This window comes from Leptosomus discolor, chromosome 6 (assembly GCF_034619465.1).
Source record: "Leptosomus discolor isolate bLepDis1 chromosome 6, bLepDis1.hap2, whole genome shotgun sequence".
Lineage (NCBI taxonomy): Eukaryota > Metazoa > Chordata > Aves > Leptosomiformes > Leptosomidae > Leptosomus > Leptosomus discolor.
In genome coordinates this window covers 20816158-20828974 of record NC_141396.1, presented here as the reverse complement: position 1 = coordinate 20828974, position 12817 = coordinate 20816158, and the positions used below count along the sequence as shown (strand labels likewise).

General features: G+C 41.2%; 1 protein-coding gene across 1 annotated transcript in view; it reads left to right on the top strand.

Moving 5' to 3' along the window:
* The first annotated feature begins 2484 nt into the window (after nt 1-2484).
* Nucleotides 2485-12817, top strand: part of WDFY4 (WDFY family member 4) — a 139689-nt gene continuing 129356 nt past the window's right edge. Inside the window, exons 1-5 of the mRNA XM_086467410.1 lie at nt 2485-2745; nt 9441-9555; nt 10157-10257; nt 11659-11805; nt 12183-12372. Of these exons, the coding sequence (XP_086323536.1) occupies nt 2485-2745; nt 9441-9555; nt 10157-10257; nt 11659-11805; nt 12183-12372 (814 nt within the window). The remainder of the gene's footprint in view (nt 2746-9440; nt 9556-10156; nt 10258-11658; nt 11806-12182; nt 12373-12817) is intronic.

Sequence of the window (12817 nt, the reverse complement as noted above, 5' to 3'; positions counted from 1 at the left end):
GTGAAGTTGTGTGTGCGTATCTGGTTTTAATAATTTCTGTGGAGAGGGGAAGAATTATTTTATTACATAGATTCATAGAGTGAAAATTTTTTGAGTTAACAGCCCTTCTTGCCTTAGCTGTGCCACCAGCAAGAAAGGCCTGCTAAGTAAATTATGAGTAGAAAGAGAGAAAAATGGTAAACACGTTCGCAGTGCCAGTCAGTGCAGTGCAGTTCGAGTAGCGCTGTTGATTGGTCAGGCACTGACCTTCTGAGGCCAGTGTGAGCATTTCATTTCACCTCTCCGTGCTTCAGTTTCACCATCTATAAAATGCCTCTGTAAAGGATTTGGGGCTTCTCTATACAAATGACCAAGGTGAATGTAGGCACTGGCAGTGTGTTACTTGCTACTTAGCATTGATTTAGGCTTAGCAGAGTAGCTTCCAAGGTGAGAAATTACCGTTAGGAAGAGAATGGTGCCATTTGAATGTGAGAGCAGACTCATTGAAAAGGGAACTCTGAATTATGCTCGCTGAAGCCCTTAGAAAAGTACGCAGGCTTTCTCAACACACTGTTCAGCTTCATGATGACTCAAGCGGGCCGAAATCCCATACCGGGGTTAAGTAAAATATATGACAAATGTAACTAACTCCCACGCAGTCATGAGGAACAGAGTCTTCCTGTTTACTCTGCAGACAGTCATCACTTTTTCTGCTCGCAAGGCTGTGTTGTCTTAACACAGATAATTAAGGAAAACAACAGCAGCGAAACACAAAATGTTATTGATGTAGGAAGTTCCAGACTGACATCCTTGGAGACTGATCAAAGTTTTGTAGTCATCCATCTCCTAGGAAAGGACAGCATATGTGCTGTGGTAGAATAAGTTACCCTCTGCTATAGTGTGAAGGATCATCTTTTACATCCAAGCATAGGTGTCTGCTGGGTCCATCATCTTGCTGCAGGAGCTGTGGTGCACAGTGACAAGATAATGTCATCTGCTTCATTTCTGCAGTATGGAGCTACTGCATGAGTGTGGAAGCGAAACTGGTTCATCTGGCTTGGAGTGGGCAGGATGCCAGCAGTAAGCAAGCTGCATAACTGATGGATGGCCAGGGAGGAGAATCCCAAATATAGTGTTAATAATTGGCTCATGATTTCTAAACCAGGCTCATAATAGTATTTTCTAAAATTTATTTGGTAGTGCAGATCTGACTCAGTTTTTTAGTTACATTTGCTTTGTGGCGTTATTATTAACAAGCTAGAATGGCAAAGAGACACTGTAGAGAATGAACATATTTCCTAGAAATGGATATACCTTGGTGTTTTTCTTTGAGGGGGTGTAATGATGTGCTAAACATTCTTCTAGGCTCTTAAAAGACAATGTATTTGGTAAGTAAAGTGATGAGCTGTGTTCATCTTAGTGTCAACTCTCCAGCTGCCTGCCCACACTATGATAATTTATGTGTGTCATGTTTTGAGTAGTCAGACAATGTCCTAGACACTAATAAGCTTATGGCTGATTTTGATGGAAGCTGGAGAAGCCTGATTTCCGTTGGTGTAAGTGTTGTCTTTAGGCTCTGTGTAGCTGGGTGACCTCACAGAAGGCTGTGGCAAAGGAGTAGGGTTGCTGTGGATTCAAGGCTGTGCCAGTGACATCCCAGAAGACTATGAATGAAAACAGGGCTTTAAAGTAGATGAGAGGACTTGGGGTTGAGATGAGGGTGCCAGAAGGTTTCCTCTACCTATAGTGCAAGATGGACCCATTATAATTTCAGTTTGACGTAAATGAGGCTAGAAGCACCTTGCTCCTTCATAGAGGCATAAACGATTCAGTTTACAGTATCAGCAAAACAGGTAATGTTGTAATGAAAATACCTAGCTCTTGTACTGAGCTGTACATGTGCAGTATAAAGAGCTGAATGTTGCTGCCTGTTTGGGCCAGCACACCCATGTAGGGAATCCTTGGCTTTTCCGCACAGCTCCTATTCCAGCCAGTGCTTCCACCCCACTCTAGGTGGTGAACACATCAGAGATATGGAGCTTAGTTTAGTATCCATGCTCAATGGAAGGTGTAACCTGGCTCTTGGGTAGCACTTTTCTGTTGCAGAGCTGATGATGGTAATAGTTACGACTTGTTTTACAGTTGGGATGACTGAAGTATAGGGGTGGGGTCTGGCTCAGTGGCAAAGCTGGGGCTGGAATCCAGATTTCTTGCATAGTTTACCAGTTTGTCCTGCCAAAGCCCAGACGAATTGTGTAGCAAATGCATACATGTCTCATGGGAGAGAGATTGTTCTTGTATTTGCAAGGTGGTAATGCTCTTGTCCAGGAGAAGAGTGCTTTGCCATCAGAATTGAGAGTCAGTGGCTGTCAGTGCTTCCCTACTTTTAAACTCAATTCCAATAGTTAAAACTGTCAGTGTCTAGTTTCATGGGACAGTTGACTGGTAAGAGATGATGCTAACAGTAAATAACACAGTATCTTTAAATTCAGGTCTCATTTCAGCATGGACAAAGCAGGTGAACTCACGTGGCAGCTGGAGGATTCACCTGGCAAAGCAGGACAGCAAAAGCAAAGCCCTGATCATGGAGACAGAGCAAAAGTGCTGGGACAGCGTGCACACAGCAAGGACAAGCTACCCCAGAGCCATACCCTCCAGTGGGAGACTCTAGGCAGTCAGTTTGTAGAGTATGAGCAGATGGCTCCCTTTCTCATCCCAGAAGAGCAACAGAGAAGGCTGATGGAGTTTCTTCCCCTCTTCTTAAAGGTTTGTTCTCCTTCTCCTTGGTGCAGAAGTCAAGAATGTAAATTTGAGTTTCTTTTGCTCTATCTGACTGTGCTCATCCTAACTGCCAGTGGAGTTAACTGGAGCGCGATCACTTTGTCTAGGTGATAATTTCTTTTATTCCATTGGGAGCCTGGGGAAACAGTTTCTTGTCCTCCTTTCACCTAACTAACCTGCTATGTTAGCATGAGAAAAGTATATGGGGGAGCACTTCTTACATTAATGAATGGCTAAATTCTATTCTTGGAGTCAAGGAATATGTTAGTGAGACAGGCACATTTCAAAGTGAGTACCCTGTGAAGAGGTCACTTCATGTCTGCCTCATCTAACTTATTTCATAGTGGGAGGCTGAGCACATTTTCAGTCTGGGAAAATGTGGTTGTGGCATGCAGCTAGCTAAGGGAAATGCAGGAGTACAGTCTTAAGATGGAATTTTTGGATTAATGACAGTGCTGATGTCTAATTTTAGCTCGAGAGAGGAGTTGTGTTATAGATGGTGAAACTGTGGCATGGGGAGAGGAAGGTTGTCCTGTGGATGAGGGACACAGTTGAGAACATTTTAGTTAGGAGGCTGCCCTACCCCGTGCCCTACAATTGCTGAGATAGTGTGGTGGTTTGGTCCTGGCCAGATGCCAGGTACCCACCAAAGCCACTCTATCACTCTCACCCCCTCAGCTGGACAGGGGAGAGAAAATATAACAGCCATGTGAGTCAGATAAAGACAGTTTAGTGAAGCAACAGCAAAACAGAAGATCTTATTCTCTACTTCCCATCAGCAGGTGATGTCCAGCCACTTTCTGGGAAGTAGGGCTCCGGTACACGTAGCAGTTGCTCTGGACGACAAACGCAGAATGAATGTCCCCCCCCTTCTTCCTGTTTTCCCCAGCTTATATTGCTGAGCAGACATCATGTGGTATGGAATATCCTTTTGGTCAGTCTGGGTCAGCTATCCTGGCTATATCCCCTCCCAAGTTTTTACCCACTGCCAGCCTACTGGGGAAATGTTGGGGAAACAGCCTTGATGCTGTGTGAGCCCTGCTCAGTAGTAGTCAAAACTCTGGTGTGTTATCTAGCTACCACTGCCCAGCACGGTAAGGGCTGCGTCTCAGGCAGACCCATTACAGATAGCCATATTGAAAGGTGAAGCTGGAAGAGCTCTAATGAATGAGAGCCTTACGGGTTGGTCTTGTTTGCTAGAGTATGTGAAACGTATGGGAAAATGTTTAAGTGGACCATACAGTGGCAGAATGTCAGAGCTTATAACGAGAGGAGCAGAAAACCTGGCCTATCTTTTGATGTACTGTGGCCATGTTGTAGTACAGAAGAACTGTTTTTTTTCTTGAACCACCTTGGATATTTATTGGTGTTGAATCTGTGTTTTTATACTCTCTTAATATGTAAGTATTTCAGAAAAAAAAAACAAAAGCTTCTTTTCAGTGAAACCGTATTTTAATGATGGAGTATTTCAACCAACTGTACTTGTGAGTTTTCAGTGTTCTTGAATGACCAAACTCAGGTCCATCTGTTCCCTACCTAGCTGAGTTGGTTTTCTAAAAAGAAGTCAGTGGATAGGTAAGAAAAAAAGCTGTTAATGACATGGCCACTCTATACGGAAGCATTGTGGGACATAAAAAGTGGTACTCTGTAGTGAGAAGGATGTTTTGAACTGTATGTGCAGGGAAATCACTGTGCTCAGGGCTCTGAAATCTTTGGTGTCGATGACAGTAAAGCAGGAATAACTTCCAGACAGTCATAAACATTTCATTCAGCTGGATGGAGCATGAACCTGTGAATCTTGTAAGCCCTGGTGCAGAGCAGGACTTTGAAATCACTGTAGATGCTGGTGTCAGCTAACAATACTGAAACAGGTCACTCATTCGTGTCAGTGTGATGCAAACAATTGTTACAGGTAGGATCTGGTGATGCCAGGCAGTGCAGGCAAAATGAATGGAAGGCTCTGAAAAGACGGTGAGTATATAGCCTGGAGTCTCAGAAGCGGCCTTCTCATTTAATCTAAATGGCCCTATAGATATTTTATGATTACTAAACAAAGATTTCACTTTTTACCACTTCCTCTCAACTTCTGGATTTGTTTGCACAGAAGTGTTCCTCCTGAACCAAAGGCTGTGTTTGAGCAGAAGAGCTGTTGCTCTGCATACACGCCTGCCACTGGAAACGGATCTCTCTCTCTCTGCATATGGCATGATGTCTGCTGGGGCAGGCTTGGCTCTCTTGAGACCTCACCACTGCTTTATCAGGTCACAAAAATTCTGGCTTTGCAAAGGGGCAGCGTTCCTTCCACAGCCTTCAAAGGATGCTCTTCAAAATCAGATCAGGACATAATCTGAAGAGTTTTCTGTAGAGGAGCACCATCTTATTCTATGGATCTTCTTTTTAAATGGCATGTTGAAAATTACATTTTTCTTTTCTGAGACAGCACAGAACCTTTCTGCTTGGAGCAAGACGTACCTATTCAGCTTTTCCTAGAGCTGTTTTCAGACCTCCTGTCTTCCTTCCTCTTGAAGCTCCATGGAAAACATACATCCTTAATTTTTTGAGAGTATAAATTAATCCCAACAAAGACAGGCTCCAAACTGCTCTTTCTCCATCTTCTAAGCAATTGCAGGCTTTTTGTGAAATTTATCTGCTGAGGTTTTCCTGCCTGAAATTTCCAATGAAATTGAAATTCTGAGATCTCAAGATTTTTGAGTTTTGTTGTGGCTTTAGTGTTTTAACACCATATAGTGAACATGAAGTAAACAAGTCTTGGTGAGATGAGATTATATAGAACACCTTTAGATTTGCTGATCATTAACAAAATATGAATAGCAAGAATGCCTTCCAAATGAAAGTCAATTTTTTGAGCGAAACTTTCAAAGGACTGAAGAAGTTGTTACTGAACAAAGGTGATGAAAGCTGTAAAATCTAGTAGTCTTAGGAATTAAAAACTGGACAGCAAAGCAGGAAATTTCTTATTTATCATGGCACGTGAGAAAAAAATTTTAGTACCAGTGAGTCGAAGGTTAGCTACTCCCCAGGAGGTAAACTGAGTATTGCTAAGGGACTGGCAATGCTGTGCATATGTGTACCCACCACCTACCTTCTGTAGGGCTGAACTTCACATGGTTTAGGGTTGTAGAAAGTGATTTCCTGAATTGCTGTAAAGCTCACAAAGAGGATATTTTAAATTCTTAAGGGATGTTTTGGCTACAAAATGTATTCAGAATGGAGATGTAAATTTCTCATTAGTGTAACACTTGATTTTGTGCCCTAAGAGACAAATTTTCCCCCTTCATGTTTCTTAGATGTATCAGTGGAGCTTTGTAGTGCTTTGTAGGCATTTAGGTTCAGATGTGTGGCTAGAGCATTTTGGCCTTGCATGGTTGATTTAGGAGTATATCGTGGAGGATCTAGCCTTTTCGCTTTGAGTGATCATGTCCTTCCCCATATGACTTACTCCCTTCAAGTACCAGCCTTCTCCTTTGTGCTAAGCCCCTGGCCTGGCTTGGGGAAACACGTCTCTGAGTTACATGTGTTACGAAGTTCTTACAGAAAATACCTCGCTTCCTCCCATCTAACAGGGGACTCTGCTTAAATCCTCTCCCTCCTTGGAGGATTTTCATCTCTTGCTTTTCTTTTGCTTGTTTGATCATGCAGACGTCAGTGCATCTCTGTCTTTTTGTCTTAGAGTGCTTTAGCACTTACTGAGTTGACTGGAGAGAGAGGGCACTAACCAGGAGCCACCTGGGATGTGGGAGCTCATTACTCACTGGTACTTCTTAATGTAGAAGGGAAAGTTGTAGGAGGAAGATGTTAGCCATCTGCTTGTGATTCATGCCTAGGCTGGGATTCATTTTAATGTGCCCTCTGTATCTTCCCTCTTGGTGCCTCAGAAAGTATCAGAATGTTCTATTACATGGCTGGCTTTTGAGCCAGCATCTCTCCATGAAGCACGGAACAGGAAGGACAGATGGCAACAGCAGACACAAGGAATTTGTGGCAGAATCTTAAACATGTAGAAACAGGTTTAAGTGGAAGAAAGAAAATCAAATTACATTGCTATTGTATTATTTGAGTGTCCCCTGAAGGCAGACACCCTGGGATGGAGGCAGGTTGATATTCTTCCAGATACAAATCTTTTGTAGACTCAAAGATTAATATGGAACTGATTATGTCTGTTCTTAAAGGAGAGCATATTCTAGGAATCGCAGGAAGGTCACCTATAACATCAAATCAGAATATTAGTGGTCTGGTCTGTAGTGACATGGACTAGCTAAATATTTGCACAATGGTAGCATAGCTAAGAACCTCTGATTGCTGCTCTCTGCCACGTACGGTCTGAAGTTCTGAAATTTATCCTGCTTTTTCTGTTAGGATATTTTATACTTACTCTTCTGCTTTCTGAAGTGTTCAGAGTGTGTTCTTCTTTGAGGCAGTGGGGCAGAAGTCTATCACTGCTTTCTTCCAAAAAAGGGTGTAGCATAATGACAAACACTTATATTCTTAAGTGGTTGTGGGTTTCTTGTCAGTTTATTTGTCCAGCTTGCTTCTGTTCCTTACAGATCTTCCCTTACTTCTGCATCAGAAGTAGAGGATTTGGTGAATCTTGTTCCTGCAACTGAGGATCTGTGAAAAACTAAAAAAACTAACTTGTTTTCTTAATATTGTTGACTGATTGAAAATTAATTGAAAGGCACACTGTGTGATTGCATTTCACTCTTTTGTAACTCAGAAAAAAAGACTTGGGTGCAGTTCCAGAGGTCAATGCAGTAAAATGAACTAAAAAGTAGGTGCTTGCCTTAGTGCCAACAGACAACGGCACTTTGTGAGGAGAGAAGTGGCTTGTCCACAAGCTGCCATCAGCAAAGAAAGAGTAAGTATTTGAAAGCCGTGGTAGGGAAGGAAATAACGTTTGTGAAGGATCTCCTTTCTCAGAGTTGCACTGACTTCTCGGCAGACAGCATTACGGGATGTCTGCTCCAAATTACTTTAGGACAACAGGTGTCTTATTATTTTTGCTACTTTCCTTTCATCATCTGGCTTTACAGCTTGATTATTCTGAGCTTTTAGGAGTGCTGGGGACAGAGGTGTCTCAGCCTGGTATTTAGAGGTGAATGCTGCACTGTTGCTAATACATTGTCGTGTGTAGCATTAGATGTTCTGTATAAAAGTAATGGTAACTGATTCTCAGAGGACTGTTGCATGCAATAGTATTAGTCTACTGGAATTTTTTTTTTATTCCTTTTGAAATTTTTCCCCCCAAAGTCAAGGCTAAGAATCATTTGAGAGGGGATCTCTCTGTCAGACTGAGAAGGGAACCATCAAGTCTTGCTGTTCTTGTCAGTTTTGTGTTGAATTGTTTGTCCATTCTTGAACAAGTAATTTATAAACTTATTTATAAATGGATTATAAATTTTATATAAATGTTTTCTTTGGCTAGCTATGCACTTAAGGCTATACCTTCCTATTTAGGGGTGCTTATTTTAGCATAGGAACTTTTTAGAGATCCTGATCTGGTAAACATTTACTGTCAGCATTTTAGAAGTACATCTTTTCCTATATTAGCACTGATCTGTACTCATGGTGTAAGCTGACTTGTAATCTTGTAAATTCCTAGGCAAGAGGGGTTGTCACTCGAGGCCTGGCAGCCTACATCTTAACCTCGTAGGTAGATGGGCTAGGCAACTCATATTGCTGCAAAATCACATCCCATGCCTTTTGGGCTAGAATATTGCTGGGTTTCAGCTCCTTTCCCTGTGTTTTATCTTACTTCCTTAGTTTGCAACAAAGATTATTTCTGTCTGGCAAGAAATGCTGATTTTGAGCCTTACTTTCCTCCCGAAATAGAGTAGAGTTGAAAGGCAGAAACTTTATGAATGTATTGAAAACAAAACAAAACTTCTATATCCCGAAACAACAATAAAAAAAACCCACCAAAAACCCAAAGGATTTTGCTTGTTTGTTCATTCTGTGATTTTTATAAATTTATTGACTTAAAAGAAATTGTTGAGTTTCGGGTGAATCTTGGACAGCATACTGCTACTGGGAGCAGTAGTCCTGTATTATCATCGCTCCTTTTGACAGATCTATTGCAAATGTTCCATGAGAGCAGCAGTTCCAATCTCATTTCAGTCTTTCAGCAGCTGAGACTGTGAAATGACCTGCTGAATAGAGAAAACAGAATTTTTATTTTTAATTTTTATTCAATTGAAAACTCAAGTTTTGTTAATGACTGATGGGGAGACCAGTTTTTAGAGAAGGATATACTTTTACTGAAAAGTTCTTGAACAACTGTAACTGTAACCTCTTCAGGGTATATGATGTTTGTGTTGTATTTTGAAAGGGACTAGCATGCTTTTTGTTACAAACTAATTAGTGACATGGGCTATGACAAACATTTACATTGTTTTGATTGTATTCAATGGAGAAAATAATGTAAATGCTCTCTAGTAGATGCATTATGTGATTCAAAAGGTAGTTCCAGGTTGACTTCTGTATCTGTAGTGTCAGGCCTCTGCCTGTGTAGCAAATACTGCTTAATGGACTACATGGGCTGGGGAGGGAATTTTGCATGGGAATGTTAGCTTTATGATTGTTTATTTATGTTTATTAGTACTTCTCAATCTATCAAGGACATACTGTATCAGAAAGTCTTAACAGTTACACTTGGATTTCAGGCTTGGGAACAGTCTGCTGGAGAAATCATATTCCCCAACATTCAGCTGTTAGCCAGTGAGGTTTCCAAGCTTCTGACGAAAGAAATTAAAAAGAACCTCAATGGCAAACCTGCAGGTAATGATCCCATACCATATCCACTGGATCCACTTATTCTGGGAATCTAAGGTTATTCAGCTGTCCTCTGTGCTTACCATGAGGGAAATAAAGGGGAAACAGGAAAATGTGAAGTGTAGCAAGCTTTTAGTAGGTGTGAGCTAGCACTAGTTTTGGATGATCACACTGAAGATCTGGCCTTGTATGCTATGCCAACCATGATTTTGGAACTTCTGTGGCTGTAAATGTATAATACTGCAGTTATGCAGTAAAAAAGTAGGTTACATACTCTTTTGAGGAGCTTTCTTTAATGAGAAAAATACTGCTAGCCACACACGGCTTTCCTGGTGGCTGTTGTACATTCTTCACACTGATCAGCTGGCAGACTTCTTGACCTGAGCTGGTATTTGCGGTGAAGATTGTCAGTTTGAAACATGTAGTTTACATGAACTGACTGGAGCCTGATGCTGGATCAAAATCCTTTTATGTCCTTCCATTCACTGCAGTGGGCTCCTGCTACTATAATTTTGTTAAATTTGTCAGACCTGTTAAGAAAGGATCAATGCAGCATTTTTGATATCTTTCATTAAGAAATTGAAGTTTAACGTTTTTGTCGTAATAGAGGAAGCTCGTCTGGCTTTGGAGCAATTGCTACAACAGAAAGGGGAAGAAGATGGCCGTTTGCTCCTGAAATCAGTGTATCTGCTCTCTCAAACTGATTTGGTAAGAGAAATGACTGCAAAGCGTTTGTGTTTTTTTTTGTTTTGTCTTGTTTTGTTTTTCTCCTTTATTTCAGAGCAGCTGGGTAACCACCCCAACAGTAGAACACCTAAGTCTCATAATGTTTGCATTATCCTTAATGCTTTGTGCTTCAGCATGCCCAGGGTATACAGTCAGATAGAGGACACATCACCAGGAGGGAAGTAAGTGCGTAGTGCTTTCAGTTATCCTTTTTGTTTTGGTCATCAGGCAACTATTTTTCTCTAGTGTTTCTCTGATTTTTTTTTTTTTTCCCCCATTGTATATCATTGTTCTTTCAATCTTTCTTTGTCACTGCAGCTTACGTATAAAAAAACAGATCCTTACTAGTCATCTGGTAATGCAGTGGTTGGATTTTCCATCCTGATAGCCTCTCACTTTAAAGCGTTTCAAAGCATTTCACAAACTCTACTTGTACAGCCATCCTGAATGCAGACTGGCATCAGCAGTACAGCCTGCTGATGGGCATCAGGGGTGTGTTTATCCCAGACATTCAGCTGAGTAGTTTGTCTTGTCCTTACTCAGATATATGAAAATAAACCCTTACTGTCAGCTTCTAATGGACATGTTCTGTGCCATAAGTAACTCTATAAAATAATATATAGGTAGTCACAGCATGAAGTTCCTGGTGAGATTTGTTTTTCACAGTTTTAAGACATTGTTATTTTTTGTAGCACACGCACTTGGAAAACTTCGTATCACAAACATCACTCTTCTGTTTAATTTACTGCCCATTTTTGTTTTGATTATTGTGTGCCAAGCAGGCACACTGGGCCTTCTCTAAGTTGTACACAGCTGTACTGAAGAGGGGAAGAAACATTGTGGAGAATGCGTCTCTTGCATTTATAAAAGCTGTAATTAGAAGTGTGTGTGCAGCTATGCAATATGTTACAAAAGCAAAGGTGTTATATCTAAATTGCCACTATGCTGGGTCAAGTAGGGAATGGAGAATTCATGCTTTTGACATACCAAGCCTCTATAGCTCAGGGTGTCCTGTGAACTGATGATAGAGGGGGCACTGTCTGCCCCTGGACTTACTGCTATTTTAGCTCCTAGTTATTTTGCAGGTTGTGTAGTTTCTCGAATGTAGGTCTCCTTGTGCAGGACACAGTACGTATCTGTCAAAGCTGTAGTTTAGCTGGAGTGGGAAGTCCTGGGAACAGCTACAGCAACACCTGATCAGTGCGATTACTGCCAAGTGGATTTGTACAGCCATGCTGTATGATTGCCACGCTTCTGTGCCCTAGAGTATTTGTAAGGATAAAATGGTCAAGTAGCTCTTTCATGTGCCATGGCTACACTCTGTGTGTAGAAACACAAGGAAACAAGCTTCTGGAGGGGCTGATTTTTCTTTTCCTTACTCAGAGAACTATGTGGAACATCATTGGATCTGGCCTTCCAGCTGCTCTGATGCAGTGCCTGTACCTTTTCTTTACTTTTCCTCTGAACAAAACCAGTGATGATGGAGAGACAAGTGAGGATGCCACCCAAACTCAGGAAATGCTTGTTAAGGTGAGAGGTGCCTCTGAGTTCATTTGACCTGAGTACTCAGATGTTCACTTCGGCTTTTAGCTGGTGACTGATTCAAACTGCCAAAAAAAAGAGGAGTCAATTTGGACTGAATACAATTGAACAAGCATCAGGAGCAGTATAAAACAATCTGAGATTATGCCACTATATATCTTATATTTTTGTTAAACAAAAAAACATGACTTTAAGTGGGGAAAAAGTCCATTGAGAATATCCTAGTGGTAGTTTTACTTGTTCATTTCACTGGATCCTTTCTCCTGGCATTAGTATCAAACTGTAATCCCCCCCAATGGCTTTTTCTTCATCTCCCAGATATTTGTAGAGGTGTTTATTGTAGCTGATATTTGTTTGCTTTTCAGATAATGCTTAACATATACAGAGAGGAACAAGGTGTAGAGGAACTTCTGGCAGCTGATAAGCTTCAGTCATTAATTATAGCAACTGCTTCCCTCTGGGACCAGTGTAGCCACTCCTGGAAAGTACCTACAGGCCGTGTGCTGAGAACAATTTCAAAGGCTCAGACGAAAAACAGCATTGTGTACCTACAAGGTTTGGTTTAGTAATTTGGCTTCTCCTTTCCTCATAGCTCCATTGAGAATGAATTCTCAAGAAGAGTCTCCCTGGGATAGTTTTTAACTCTACATCATCTGGTAGTCAGTCAAATGCAAAGCATGGGTTATTGACTTTCTAGACAGGAGCTTTATTTAGTACTGATAGTCATCTGGAAATCAAAGTTTTTTTCTACACAAAAAATAAAATTACAGGCAAGAGCCAATCCCACCTGATCACACTAATATAGGCAAGGGCAAGATGTCTTAAGTTGTGCGACTTGATGTGTGAGCCTAAGGCTCATGCACACTCTAAATACGAGGTTGAGGGCATTGTCAGAGGAACAGTGACTTTTGGGACAACATCATGATTGTCTGAGTTACATCCTCATTTCTTCCTAGGCTTTATTAGAGTAAGCAATTTTTTTGTTATCAAGAAGTGCAAA